General features: G+C 35.5%; 1 protein-coding gene across 1 annotated transcript in view; it reads right to left on the bottom strand.

Annotated features, from left to right (window-relative positions):
• Nucleotides 1–10,741, bottom strand: part of LOC126007199 (probable ATP-dependent RNA helicase DDX60) — an 87,029-nt gene extending 76,288 nt beyond the window's left edge. Inside the window, 4 exon segments of the mRNA XM_049772676.1 lie at nucleotides 1,609–1,950; nucleotides 2,266–2,455; nucleotides 3,567–3,636; nucleotides 10,465–10,741. Of these exon segments, the coding sequence (XP_049628633.1) occupies nucleotides 1,609–1,950; nucleotides 2,266–2,455; nucleotides 3,567–3,636; nucleotides 10,465–10,741 (879 nt within the window).
• Nucleotides 10,742–12,122: the final 1,381 nt, after the last annotated feature.

The raw sequence follows: 12,122 nt of genomic DNA, 5'->3' as shown, positions 1-12,122 counted from the left end.
CATATACACAATGGAATATTATGCAGCTGTCAGGAGAGATGAAGTCATGAAATTTTCCTATACATGGATGTACACGGAATCTATTATGCTGAGTGAAATAAGTCAGAGAGAGAGAGAGAAAAACGCAGAATGGTCTCACTCATCTATGGGTTTTAAGAAAAATGAAAGACATTCTTGCAATAATAAATTTCAGACACAAAAGAGAAAAGAGCTGGAAGTTCCAGCTCACCTCAGGAAGCTCACCACAAAGAGTGATGAGTTTAGTTAGAGAAATAACTACATTTTGAACTGTCCTAATATTGAGAATGTATGAGGGAAAGGTAGAGCCTGATTAGAGTACAGGCAGGGGTTGGGTGGGGAGGAGGGAGATTTGGGACTTGGGTGATGGGAATGTCGCACTGGTGATGGGTGGTGTTCCTTTTATGACTGAAACCCAAACACAATCATGTATGTAATCAAGGTGTTTAAATAAAAAAAATAAAAAAATAAAAAAAATTTATTTGAATGGATATATGCACATTCTAGTCATTACAATACTTAGGATAATGGCCAGGATATGGAAACAACCCAAATGTCCAACTACTAATTAATAGGAAATTTATGGTATTTATACATATTTATATACATATACATATACATATATGGATATGTATACAATAAAATACTGTGTAACTATAAGAAAATATAAAAATATGCATTTTGCTTCAAAATGAATGGCATTTGAGGGCATCATGTTAAACTAAGAAAGTCAATTACTGTAAGTCAATGGCATGTTAATCAAAGCTAGCACAAACACCAGATGATGTTCTCATCTATAAAATATAAGTAATTAAATTAAGAAAATAGACAATACTAAACCATCACTTACACTTACCATTGGAGTACAGACCAGTTATCAACAGAGAGTGAAGTATAGAAGGAGAAAGACCAAACTTAAAGAGATGTAGGGACAGTGTGGAAGGACAGGAGCAGTTTGGTAGTAGTGGTGTATATAAATCTTATATATCAATACCCTAAATTATAATACAATTGTAACTATACCATATACAATTATAATCACAGTTATAATAAATAAAATGTGTTTATATGAATAACTAATAAAATAAATAAATGTTGGGGACTTGGAGGGGGGTTGGGTCACTCCCAGTGGTGGTGCTCAGGGGTTACTCCTGGCTCTGTGCTCAGAAATCACTCCTGGCAGGCACGGGGGACCATATGGGATGCTGGGATTCGAACCACCATCTGTCCTGGATCAGCTGCTTGCAAGACACTCTATCTGCACAATGAGTGCTCGGCAATCGGACTTGCCAATGAAGAAAGTCTTGACTAGTCTTTCTCTGAACAGTTTCTGCTCATTAACGTCTACACTTAAAAACTTAGTTGCTACTTTTCCTCCTCAACTAACTAATAATGTCTCCATAGAAAGTTTTAGTACATCTCTCACTAAAAGTATATAAAAATATTCTGCCCTCTTTCTCATAGAATCTCCATCAGAGACTCAGTAGTCCGAAAGTTTTCGAGTTAAGTCTGTAGTATTTGGTCTTTTGGTTAGTTTTATTTGCATTTATTTACCATGTGTATTTCTAATGTTTAATTTAACCAACTTACTTTTTCATAAAACATTTTGTGGAAATAATTACTTGAAGCACAATATCCATAAATTCTTAGAACGTCTGATTCCATTCCCTCAATCAGTATTATATTAATTTTCTTTTGAAGAGTATGAAGAATAAGTATGTTTAAAAAGTTTGTCTGGCGTTCTGTTATTCCTCTTTCTAACACAATTAGAAAATATGGATAATATTCTGTAAGAAACAATTCCCATTCTGGTGACAGACAATTGGAAAATTCTGTATGAACAGTGACTTCAGTATTGCATTCTAAATGTTGAATCAATATGGTACGAAGAGCCAGAAGTTCAGGGCAATTAAAATAAAAATTTTCTGCATCCTATAAAAAGGGAAATCAGTATTAATATCAGAAATAAAAGAGAACAGCTAGTTATTTTTCATTTGCATTGTATACAAACTGTTATACTAATATGATACAAGAAGTTTAAAGTTTTAGCAACTGAAAAATTGCTAAGTGACAGAAAATATATTTAACTATTTTTCTACTAATAAACCAATGGAATTTCTATTAATGAATACTTCTATACAATAAAAGAAGCAAAATATAATAAAAAGAAAGTTATGATGACCATAAAGTTTTATTGCTTTTCTTTTAGAATCTACACAATTCAGTAAACATTTAATGTTTTCTTACCTTAAAGAAAACAATTACAAATTTTGCTTCCTTTTGAATAAAATCATGCAGAAATTGTTCAACAATATAAAAAAAGTGGAGAGTTTGTCCTCTTTCCAAGTTCACATTTAGAACACACTTAATGAACAATGAATCTCCATCAATCAAAAAATATTCAGATTCAACAAAGTCTTTAAGTAAACTTGTCATACTAAGTAAAAAAATAAAACACATGACACAATATTTAAATAATAGGCTTAAAAGAGAAAATAAACAGTCTTCTAGTTTAAGAAATTTGAATAGCAATGACGATTTTATCTTTTATATAAGTAACAAGTTATCAATTTCAACTCTGTAATAGAGTAATTCCACGCTTACATATCTGACTGACTCTATAGAGAACTTTATTCATGAAAGCATATATTTATGCAAAAGTAAATTTCAATATTTTTATCTATGACCATTTGTAATATTAAGGATCAAAATGTAGTCATAGCCATACAAAGCAGTGATTTCTACCCTTTTTATTATCTCTCTAGTCCCATTTTTTTAAGTTTTTATAATGATATATGCCCTAAATATTTATCAAACAACAAGATTTTTACATATGTTTTCTGTAACATTTTATACTTAAACCAATTGCGATTAAATTCTAGCATATGGCTACAAAAAGACATTCTTGAAATTTGCTACTGAGTAATATTGAATTATGTTTGCTTCCCAATGTTTTAGATCCTTCATTGAATAGGATTTAAATTGCTCTTTCCTTATTTTAAGTGATGCTTTAGATGTTTTAATTTTGAAAGTGTATTCAACAGGTATCATAATATAGCTACTATAATTATTTTCATTGAGATATATTTTATAACATTATATTTTATAACATTAGACTCAAATCATTGCTGATGGGAGAATGTTCCCTCTTTGAAATTGTATCCTGTTTCTACAACATATTAACAAGTATATGCAAATAATTGTAGAAGAAAGCTTGCTATATTGATCCCTGATGATATTATATACTTTTTTAATTATTCAAAATATATCAAGGGAATTTTTATGATTCATGTATATGTGATATTAGCCTTTTGAAGTATTAAAAGAATAAATTTTCTATCAGTTCAAAACACTTAAAGTTTTTTAGTATCTTACTCTTCTAAGTTGAATCATAATCATATACTATAGCACTCCACTGGGAAGATATTTACTTGTTTTCAAAAACAGGTAAAAACTCTGGAAATTTCTATATATACTTCTTAATGGGAAGAAAGAAAATGTGACAATTATAATAATGTATTTATTTTAATAACTTGTGTTATACTTACGAAGATTTTGACAGCGTCTTCCAAATCAATTTTGAGAGCTTCTTCAGGAATTCTTCATTTTCAGCTAATCCTTTAAAAATAAATGACTTTGACCAACCCCTATTTTCTCAAGCCAAAAGAACACTAGGTCACAGGGGCAGAGGACACAGCATATTCCAGAACCCACTTCAGACATGGCTGGAGCCCCTCTAAGGCTTCCCCTAGTTTCCCTCTGAGTTTCTTGACCAGCCTGAGAACCAACCAACCCTCTCCTCCACTCCTGCTCACAGAAAGGTCTGTGTTTGGGTAGAAAAAGCAACTGCTGGTCTCTCTCACCAACCCTCCTTTCCCAAATCTGTGTGAATGCAGTGAAGACAATTCAATTTAAACAACTCAAAGAACACTATCAGAATATGAGTCTATACAAATGGAACTGAGGAAACTATAAAGCATGTTAGCAAAGCATAATAGCAGAATTATACAGGTAGATAATTGCATAGATGAACTCAGAAACAAATTACAAGCCAGCAATGATAAAGAAATGAGAGACAAAACATTGGAATAAATGTAAGGTATTTAATGAAAAAAGACAAAAGAAATAATCTAGTTATAGGAATCCCAGAAGGGGAAGAAAAGGTAAAGAGGAAGAACAAATAGTGAGGGACATAATAGCAGAAAACTATCCAACTTTTTGGAAAGTGGCTGCTGTTCCAATCAAAGAGGCAAAAAGAGTTCCAAACAAAATAGACCTAAGAGAACAACACTAGGACATAAATTAATTCAAATGGCAAAAAGCAAGGGAGATGAACTCTTTAAAGTAGTAAGGGAGGAGAAAAATTTTGAGTATAAAGGAAAGAATACAAGAATCAAACTAGGTCTTCCATTTGAAAACAATTCAGGCAAGAAAAGTATGGAATGGCATATTCAAAATACTGAATAAAAGAAATTTTCAACTTAGAGTCCACTATCTAAGAAACTCTCAATTAGATGGCAGTGAGGGTTAAAAACATTCTTGGACAGAAAAGAACTCACAATATTTACACTAACCAAACTGACTCTAAATGAACTACTCAGAGATCAGTTACATAAATCAAATACCCAATTGTAACAATAAGAACCCTACACAATATAATGACACATAGTCCTCTCTGTTAATGCTTTCCTTAAATACCAATGGACTAAACTCTCCCATTGAAATGCATAGAGTAGATGGCTGGATCAGGAAACAAAATCCAGATATCTGCTGCCTGTAAGAAACACATTAAATATTCAGAATAGACATGGATTAAACAATGGAAAACATATAAGCACTAGAAAACAAAATAAATCTGGGACAGCCATAACAATATCAAACCAAATTGTATTCAGCCTCAATAAAGTATTTAGAGGCAAATATTGACACTACTTACTGATCAAAGAAAAATTAGACCAAGAATAATTAAATCTGATTAAACTTTCTGCAGCAAATGTAGAATAAGCAATATATATATATATATATATATATATATATATATATATATATTCTCACAAACCTAGAGAAACATATGGATGGTAATGTGATAGTCGTGAGAGATTTCAGCACACCATTATCACCATTAGACAAATCCACTACGCAGAATACTAGAAAAGACATAAGAGCCCTAAATGAGAAACTAGAAGAACTAGGACTAAAGGATCTTCCTCAAGAAGCTGAATACACATTCTTCTCAAGTACACATGAAACCTTCTCTAGGATAGACTACATTTTAGGCCACAAGTGTAATTTATGTAAAACCATAAATACAAGCTTATACCAAGAACCTTATCAGACCATAATGCCACAGAGATGAAATTGAATATAACAAGATGGGTAGAAAATCTGACATCTGGAGATTAAACAACATGCTGTTCAACAACAGCTGAATCAAAGAGGAAATCACAAAGAAATAAAGAGATTCCTTGAGATAAATTCTAGTAAAGAAACAAATTGCCAAAATTTATGGGACACTGCAAAAGCAGTAATTAGGGGAAAATTAATAATAATACAGGCCTACATTAAAAAATAAGAAAATGATACATAAAATCAACAATCTAAAGGGTCACTTTAAATATGTGGAAAAACAACAGGAAAAGAATCCAAACACAATAAGAAAAGAAATAATAAAAACAAGAGAGGAAATCAACAATACAGAAACAAAGAAAGCAATACAAAAATTAATGAGATTAGGAGCTGGATTTTTAAAAGATTAAACAAGATAGACAAACTTCTGGCAAGAGTTAGAATGAAAAAAAAAAGAAAAATACTCAAATAAATTGGATCAGAAATAAAAGGAGAGAGATTACAACAGAACCCCAAAAATTCCTAGGCAAGGCTGTCCACTGTCTCCACTCTTGTTCAACTATTATTAGAAGTTGTAACAATTGCAATCAGACAAGAAAAGGAAATCAAAGGAATCCAAATAGGAAAAAAGGAAGTCAAACTATCCTTATTTGCCAATGACATGATAATATACATCAAAAACCTGAAAAAGACCACAAGAAAGATCCTAGAAACAACAAATCAATACAGCAAAGTGGCAGGCTACAAAAACAATACACAAAAGACATTTGTAGGGTCTGGAGGGATAGCACAGTGAAAGGTCATTTCCTTGCATGCAGTTGACCCAGAACAGACCTGTGTTCATTTCCCAGCATCCCACGTGATTCCCCTGAGCCTGCCAGGAGTAACCCCTGATCACTGCAGGGTGTGATCCAAAAACAAACTAGCCGGGCGGTGGTAAGGTGCCTGCCTTGCCTGCGCTAGCCTAGGACGGACCGTGGTTTGATCCCCCGGCGTCCCATATGGTCCCCCAAGCCAGGAGCGACTTCTGAGCGCATAGCCAGGAGTAACCCCTGAGCGTCACCGGGTGTGGCCCAAAAACCAAAAAAAAAAAAAAAAAAAAAAAAAAAAATGGTGTATTACACGAATAATGTCTCAGAGGAAAATGGGATGAAGGAATCTAATCCACTTAAAATAGTGTCTAAATCTCACCATCCGTCCAGCCTTGAACCCTGGATCCCAGACATAGAAACGACAAAGTTCTTCACAACAGCTACAGGAAACAAATCCCAACCGGGACATCCTTAATACTGCTGGGCCACCAACAAATGCCAGCTCTAATATGATATCCTGACAACAAGGAAAATGGGAACAACTTGACCTAAGAGCAGGTTATCCTACCTCCCCAGCTAATGATAAGACAAAATCAGAAGACTTGTCACCCTTTGGTTGGTCCAAAAGCTAAGATCGTGATTTACAGATGACTGGCTACTAGAACCATGACTGGACTGTACATATATTGGGACCAATAAAAAAGCCCCAGTCTAGGGTTTGAATTACGACCTGCACAACAACCATGATCCCCAGTTCCAAAGGTCTGGCTGAGACAATTGCAACGGAATGGGGCTTCTGGAAACACAATGAAAGACGCTATCCTGGGGCCGGGTGGTGGCGCTGGAGGTAAGGTGCCTGCCTTGCCTGCGCTAGCCTAGGATGGACCGCGGTTCGATCCCCCGGCGTCCCATATGGTCCCCCAAGAAGCCAGGAGCAACTTCTGAGCGCATAGCCAGGAGTAACCCCTGAGCGTCACAGGGTGTGGCCCAAAAACCAAAAAAAAAAAAAAAAAGAAAGACGCTATCCTAGGTTCCATCCTAGGATCAGTGCAAAGACCAAGACCACCAACCACAGAAGATGGATTGAAATGACACTGAGGGAAAGAAAGACTTCATCATAAGTCCCACTCCTGGACTTGTGCAGATACTGAGATCTCTAGATACAGAGGTCTGATTTTATCACCCAGGAAGGAGCAGAAGCCTTCCAAACACCACAAAAGCACCAAGGGGAGAGTAAATGAACCTGAACGGAGTCTATAGTTAATCCCATGACAATATACTCCAAGTGTGGAGAAACCCCATATCTCTTAGGCCAAGTGAATTCCTTTTCGAATGACCCCAATATTTACTGTGCCATTGCAGGAGGGAAAAAAAGGCAAAAAGCACAAAACATTTTTTATATTTTTTATACATATTATTTTTTAAAATACTCATTTATTATTATTTTTTATTTTTACTTACCTATCTACTTCTTGTCGATTTCCTTGTTTTGGTGTGGTTATTGAAGTTGTCACCATTTACATTTATATTTTTCCCTTCTTTTCTTTTCTTTCTTTATATGCCCTGCCATGTTTTTTATCTCAAGACCATGGCTATTTTTGTGGTGCTTATCATTGTTATTGTTGGAGTGCTCACTGGATATTTGACACTTTTTTTTGTACTGTTGGGGTGTTACACCTTATTTCTCTCCTTCATCTCTCAAACCGATTATGAGAGCCTCTAGAAGGATCCCGCCCATTTTCGGTGGATTAGACTTTTACCCCAGTTTATTACTTTTCTCTTCTTCAAACAAAACCACATAACTTGAACTATCTAGTCCTGCCTCCCAGTTAGAGGGGGAAATAAGGGAGGCACCAAGACCAAACAGATGCAAGACTACTAAGTAGTAAACTAGGTACAAAGGGGACCACATTTTCTAGCAGCCCCAGGGGTGAGGGAGGAGGATTTGGGAGGTAGGACAAAAACGGAGGTATAGGGAGGACAAATCGGTGATGGGAATCCCCCTGATTTTATGTAAATATGTACCTAAAATATTATTGTTAACAATATGTAAGCCACTATGTTCAAAATAAAAATTATATTAAAAATAGTGTCTAAATCTATCAAGTATCTAAGAATCAATCAGAGCCTGTAGTTGCTCTTCTGACAGGATTCTTCATGGATGGGGACACCCTAATTTTTAGGCTAATGGCCTTTTATTTCTAATTTCCCCCACATTTGCTGTGCCTATGCAAAACAAATAAACAAAAAGCCTGCAACTACCACTTTTTAAAAAATATTAATTTTATTTTTATCTTCTAGATAAGAGCTCCCACCTTATTCATAGAACCCTGAGACACAAATTACTTTTTTTTACCCCATATTTCTGCATTTTCCTACAAAACTGAGGAGAAAAATAGAGGATGGAACCAGGAAGGTTAAGTGATCTCAGGTGCATTGGTGGGGAAGGGGGAGGCAGAACTAAAGGACAGAGTCAACAACAATAGATTCAAGAGACTCAAAGTATACCAATCTAAACTTAAATTGGGCCTGTTAAACTGGCATGCCAGAGAGCTAATGCTGGTGGCATAGGATACTGTTCACTGGGAACTTTGGTGAAGGAAAGTCAACACTGGTGCTGGGAATGACCTTAATTCACTGTCACTATATGCCTGAAATTCAATTATGAAGGACTTTGTAATTCACAATGGTTTTAATAAAAAATTAAATAAATAATGACTTTGTATTAAATACAAAATTAATTTTAGGGGACAATACAGTATAGAGGTAGAGGGCTTGCCTCATAAGCAGCCACAAATATTTTACTCCTGACACCCTATATTGTATCCTGATTTACACCAGAAATTACCCATAAACACTAGTTGTATATGACTCAAAAACACTGAAACATTGTTTGTAAATGGCTACTAATATATTTACTGACTGAACATATTTATATTTTATGCAACACAACATATATATGGTTAAATATTTAATAAAGTCTTTTTAAATATATTTAGTGATAATCTTCATATCCATCCAAGTATAAGCAAATTCTATAACTTCTATGGCTTCATTTTTTCCTAACAGCTGCATAATATTCCATTATGTAGATGTATTAGTTTCTTAAGCCACACATCTGTTCTTGGTCACTAGGGCTGTTTTCAGATTCTGGTTGTTGATAATAGTGTTACAATGAAAATAGAAGATGGATAGACATAGAATAATCTCACTCATTTGTGGTATATAAAGAAAAAATGATAGTATGCAATAATACACAGAAACATTAGAAATGAGAGCCAGAAGAATCAGTACATGGGAGGAAGCTTGCCACAAATAGTGGAGCAGTGCTTTTTTTTTTTTTTTTTTTGGTTTTTGGGCCACACCTGGTGACGCTCAGGGGTTACTCCTGGCTATGCACTCAGAAGTCGCTCCTGGCTTGGAGGACCATATGAGACACCAGGGGATCGAACCTTGGTCCTTCCTAGGCTAGCGTTGGCAAGGCAGACACCTTACCTCTAGTGCCCCCCGGAGCAGTGCTTTTAAGGTAGAGAACAGAACACTATGACAATGATAGTTGGAATTGATAGTTCTTCACAAAAACAGGGTGCTAAAAGGGGTTAAAGTGTTATGCATAATACATACTCCTTCATTAACAATAATGCAAATCACTGTGTCAAAAGGGAAAAAAGAAGAAAAGCGAGAAAAAATTAAAATCCACCAAGAGATAGACAGTGGGGTAGGGGAGTGAAATTGGGGACACTGGGTTTTAAAACCTGCACTGGTAAAGAGTGGTATATATTATATGACTGAAACTCAATCATAAACAATGTTGTAATCATGGTGATTAAAAAAGTAATTATAAAAATAATTTAGTGAGAATATGCCTCTACTGCTTATAGTAAAAAAAAATATAAAATCAGGAAATAGGACTCAGCAGTAAAGCACTTGCCCTGTATGTAGGAAGTCTTTTGTTCATTATGTGGCACATTTAGGGTGGGGGTTACTTTAAAGAAATTAAAAGCAGAGCTAGAGAGATCCAGGATCAGTCCCCAGCACCACATAGAGTCTCCGAGCACCACCAGGAATGATCCCTGAGTAACATGAGGTATGACCTCAAAATGCATACACACATAAATACATATGGCTACACTGAAGTTCTGACAGAGATTCGGTGCTTTTGTAAAGATAGTGAGGGAGATAAAATAGGAAGGAAAGGAGTGAGGAATAAGAATCTGTAAGAACAGGAAGAACAGAAGCAGGAGGAAGTTGGAGGAAAAGAGGAAGGAAAACACAGATAATACATTACCTGATTTTTCTAAATCACAACTGCAAACATCTGTAACTTCAGCAGTTGAAGGTTTTTCTTCATTGATTTCAAACTCAGATGGTAATTTCTCAGAAAATGGCTCATCACTTAGGTCTTCTGTGTCTAGATTTTCTTCTTCGGATTGATCAAATGATGATGAACTGTCTGTTGTTTCACTGTCATCATCACTGTTATCACTCTCAGAATCACTCTCACTTTTGCTGTCGGTATCACTAGAACTTGAGTTTTCATTAAAAATAGGGGGTGCTGAAGCCATGATCTGTATGAGGAAAGTAACTCCTTATCACTATTGTAAACTATGTCTAAAGTATTGTTTTATTCATTTAAAATACAAGATCCATTCTAGCTTATATTTTTTTGTTTTTCTTTTTTGGGGGCTACACTGGGCAGAACTCAGGGGTTACTTCCTGGCTCTGTGCTCAGAAAGAACTCTTGGCTGACTTGGGGAACCATATAGGATCCAAGGGACCAAACTGAGGTTGGCCACATGCAAGGCAAACACCCTACCTGTTATGCAATCACTTCAGCCCCAATCCCATCTTTTAATCCAATTTTTTCTATCTATAATTTCCTCATGAAGATAAAAGTTTTTGCGATTCTCTTTATACATGCGTATACAATGAAGTAACTCAAAAATGAAAGGAGAAAATGAGGGGCCAGAGCTATAATACAAAAAGTAGGACACTTTTCTGCATGCATTCAAACTGGGTTCCAGTCCTATTACCACATAAAATCTCCCAAGCTATCCCAAGAGTGATCCCTGAATGAATAGCCAGGAGTAAACCCTGAATACCACCAGATGTGGCCCCAATTGTTTTTATTTTTAGTACAAATGTAAAATTTCAGGTTAGGTTAAAACAAATTCCTGATATATATATATATATATGCGTGAACATACATGTGTTAAATTTGCAAAGATAAAACTGATATACATGTTTAAATAAGTATTTTCTCAAAAAGACTAAAAATTGGTCAAAACTTCTATGTGCAAATTTACTTTTGAATGTCTTCAAATATAAGACTCTAGAATAGTTTAACATTGAAAATTACCATATTTCCCAGCGTGTAAGATGACTTTTGAAACAAAACAAAGTCAACCGAAAATCTGGGGTCATCTTATACGCCGTGTATATCCCGAAAAATGTTGCAATATGCCGTTAAATGAAACAACAACAACAAAAAAATATCAGGCCGCAGAGTTTCCAAATCTCTTTCTTGGGGGCTCCCAAACAGTACTCAGGAGATCTGGGGGCCACTTCTGGCAAAACCCAGATACCCGTGTTGGTGGTTCAGTGCTAGGGTCCAAGGATGGGGTGTTGTTTGGTTCATGTAGTAGGAGAGATTAACTGACGCCACCAGGAAATTGCCAGAAAAGGTGTCTATGATAAGGGGCCAATCACTGCAAGGCTGCTCGGACCGCCTCTCTAACTCAGTCAATCCAAACAGGCTTTTTATGCATGCAAATTAGACAATGTTTGGACCTGAATCTACACTGTAAAAAGCCTGCTCAGATTGGCCAGAGTCAGAGAGGAAGTCTATTACAGTATAACCTTTGAACTTTTGCTTGTTGTTATTGGCTCACTGTGGTACATACAGTTGCAGCACAGGAATGTTCTTCTGTCTGATACAGCGAATAT

This window comes from Suncus etruscus, chromosome 4, assembly GCF_024139225.1.
Source record: "Suncus etruscus isolate mSunEtr1 chromosome 4, mSunEtr1.pri.cur, whole genome shotgun sequence".
Lineage (NCBI taxonomy): Eukaryota > Metazoa > Chordata > Mammalia > Eulipotyphla > Soricidae > Suncus > Suncus etruscus.
Note: the sequence above shows the minus strand (reverse complement) of the source record. Positions and strands in the feature narration are given on the sequence as shown.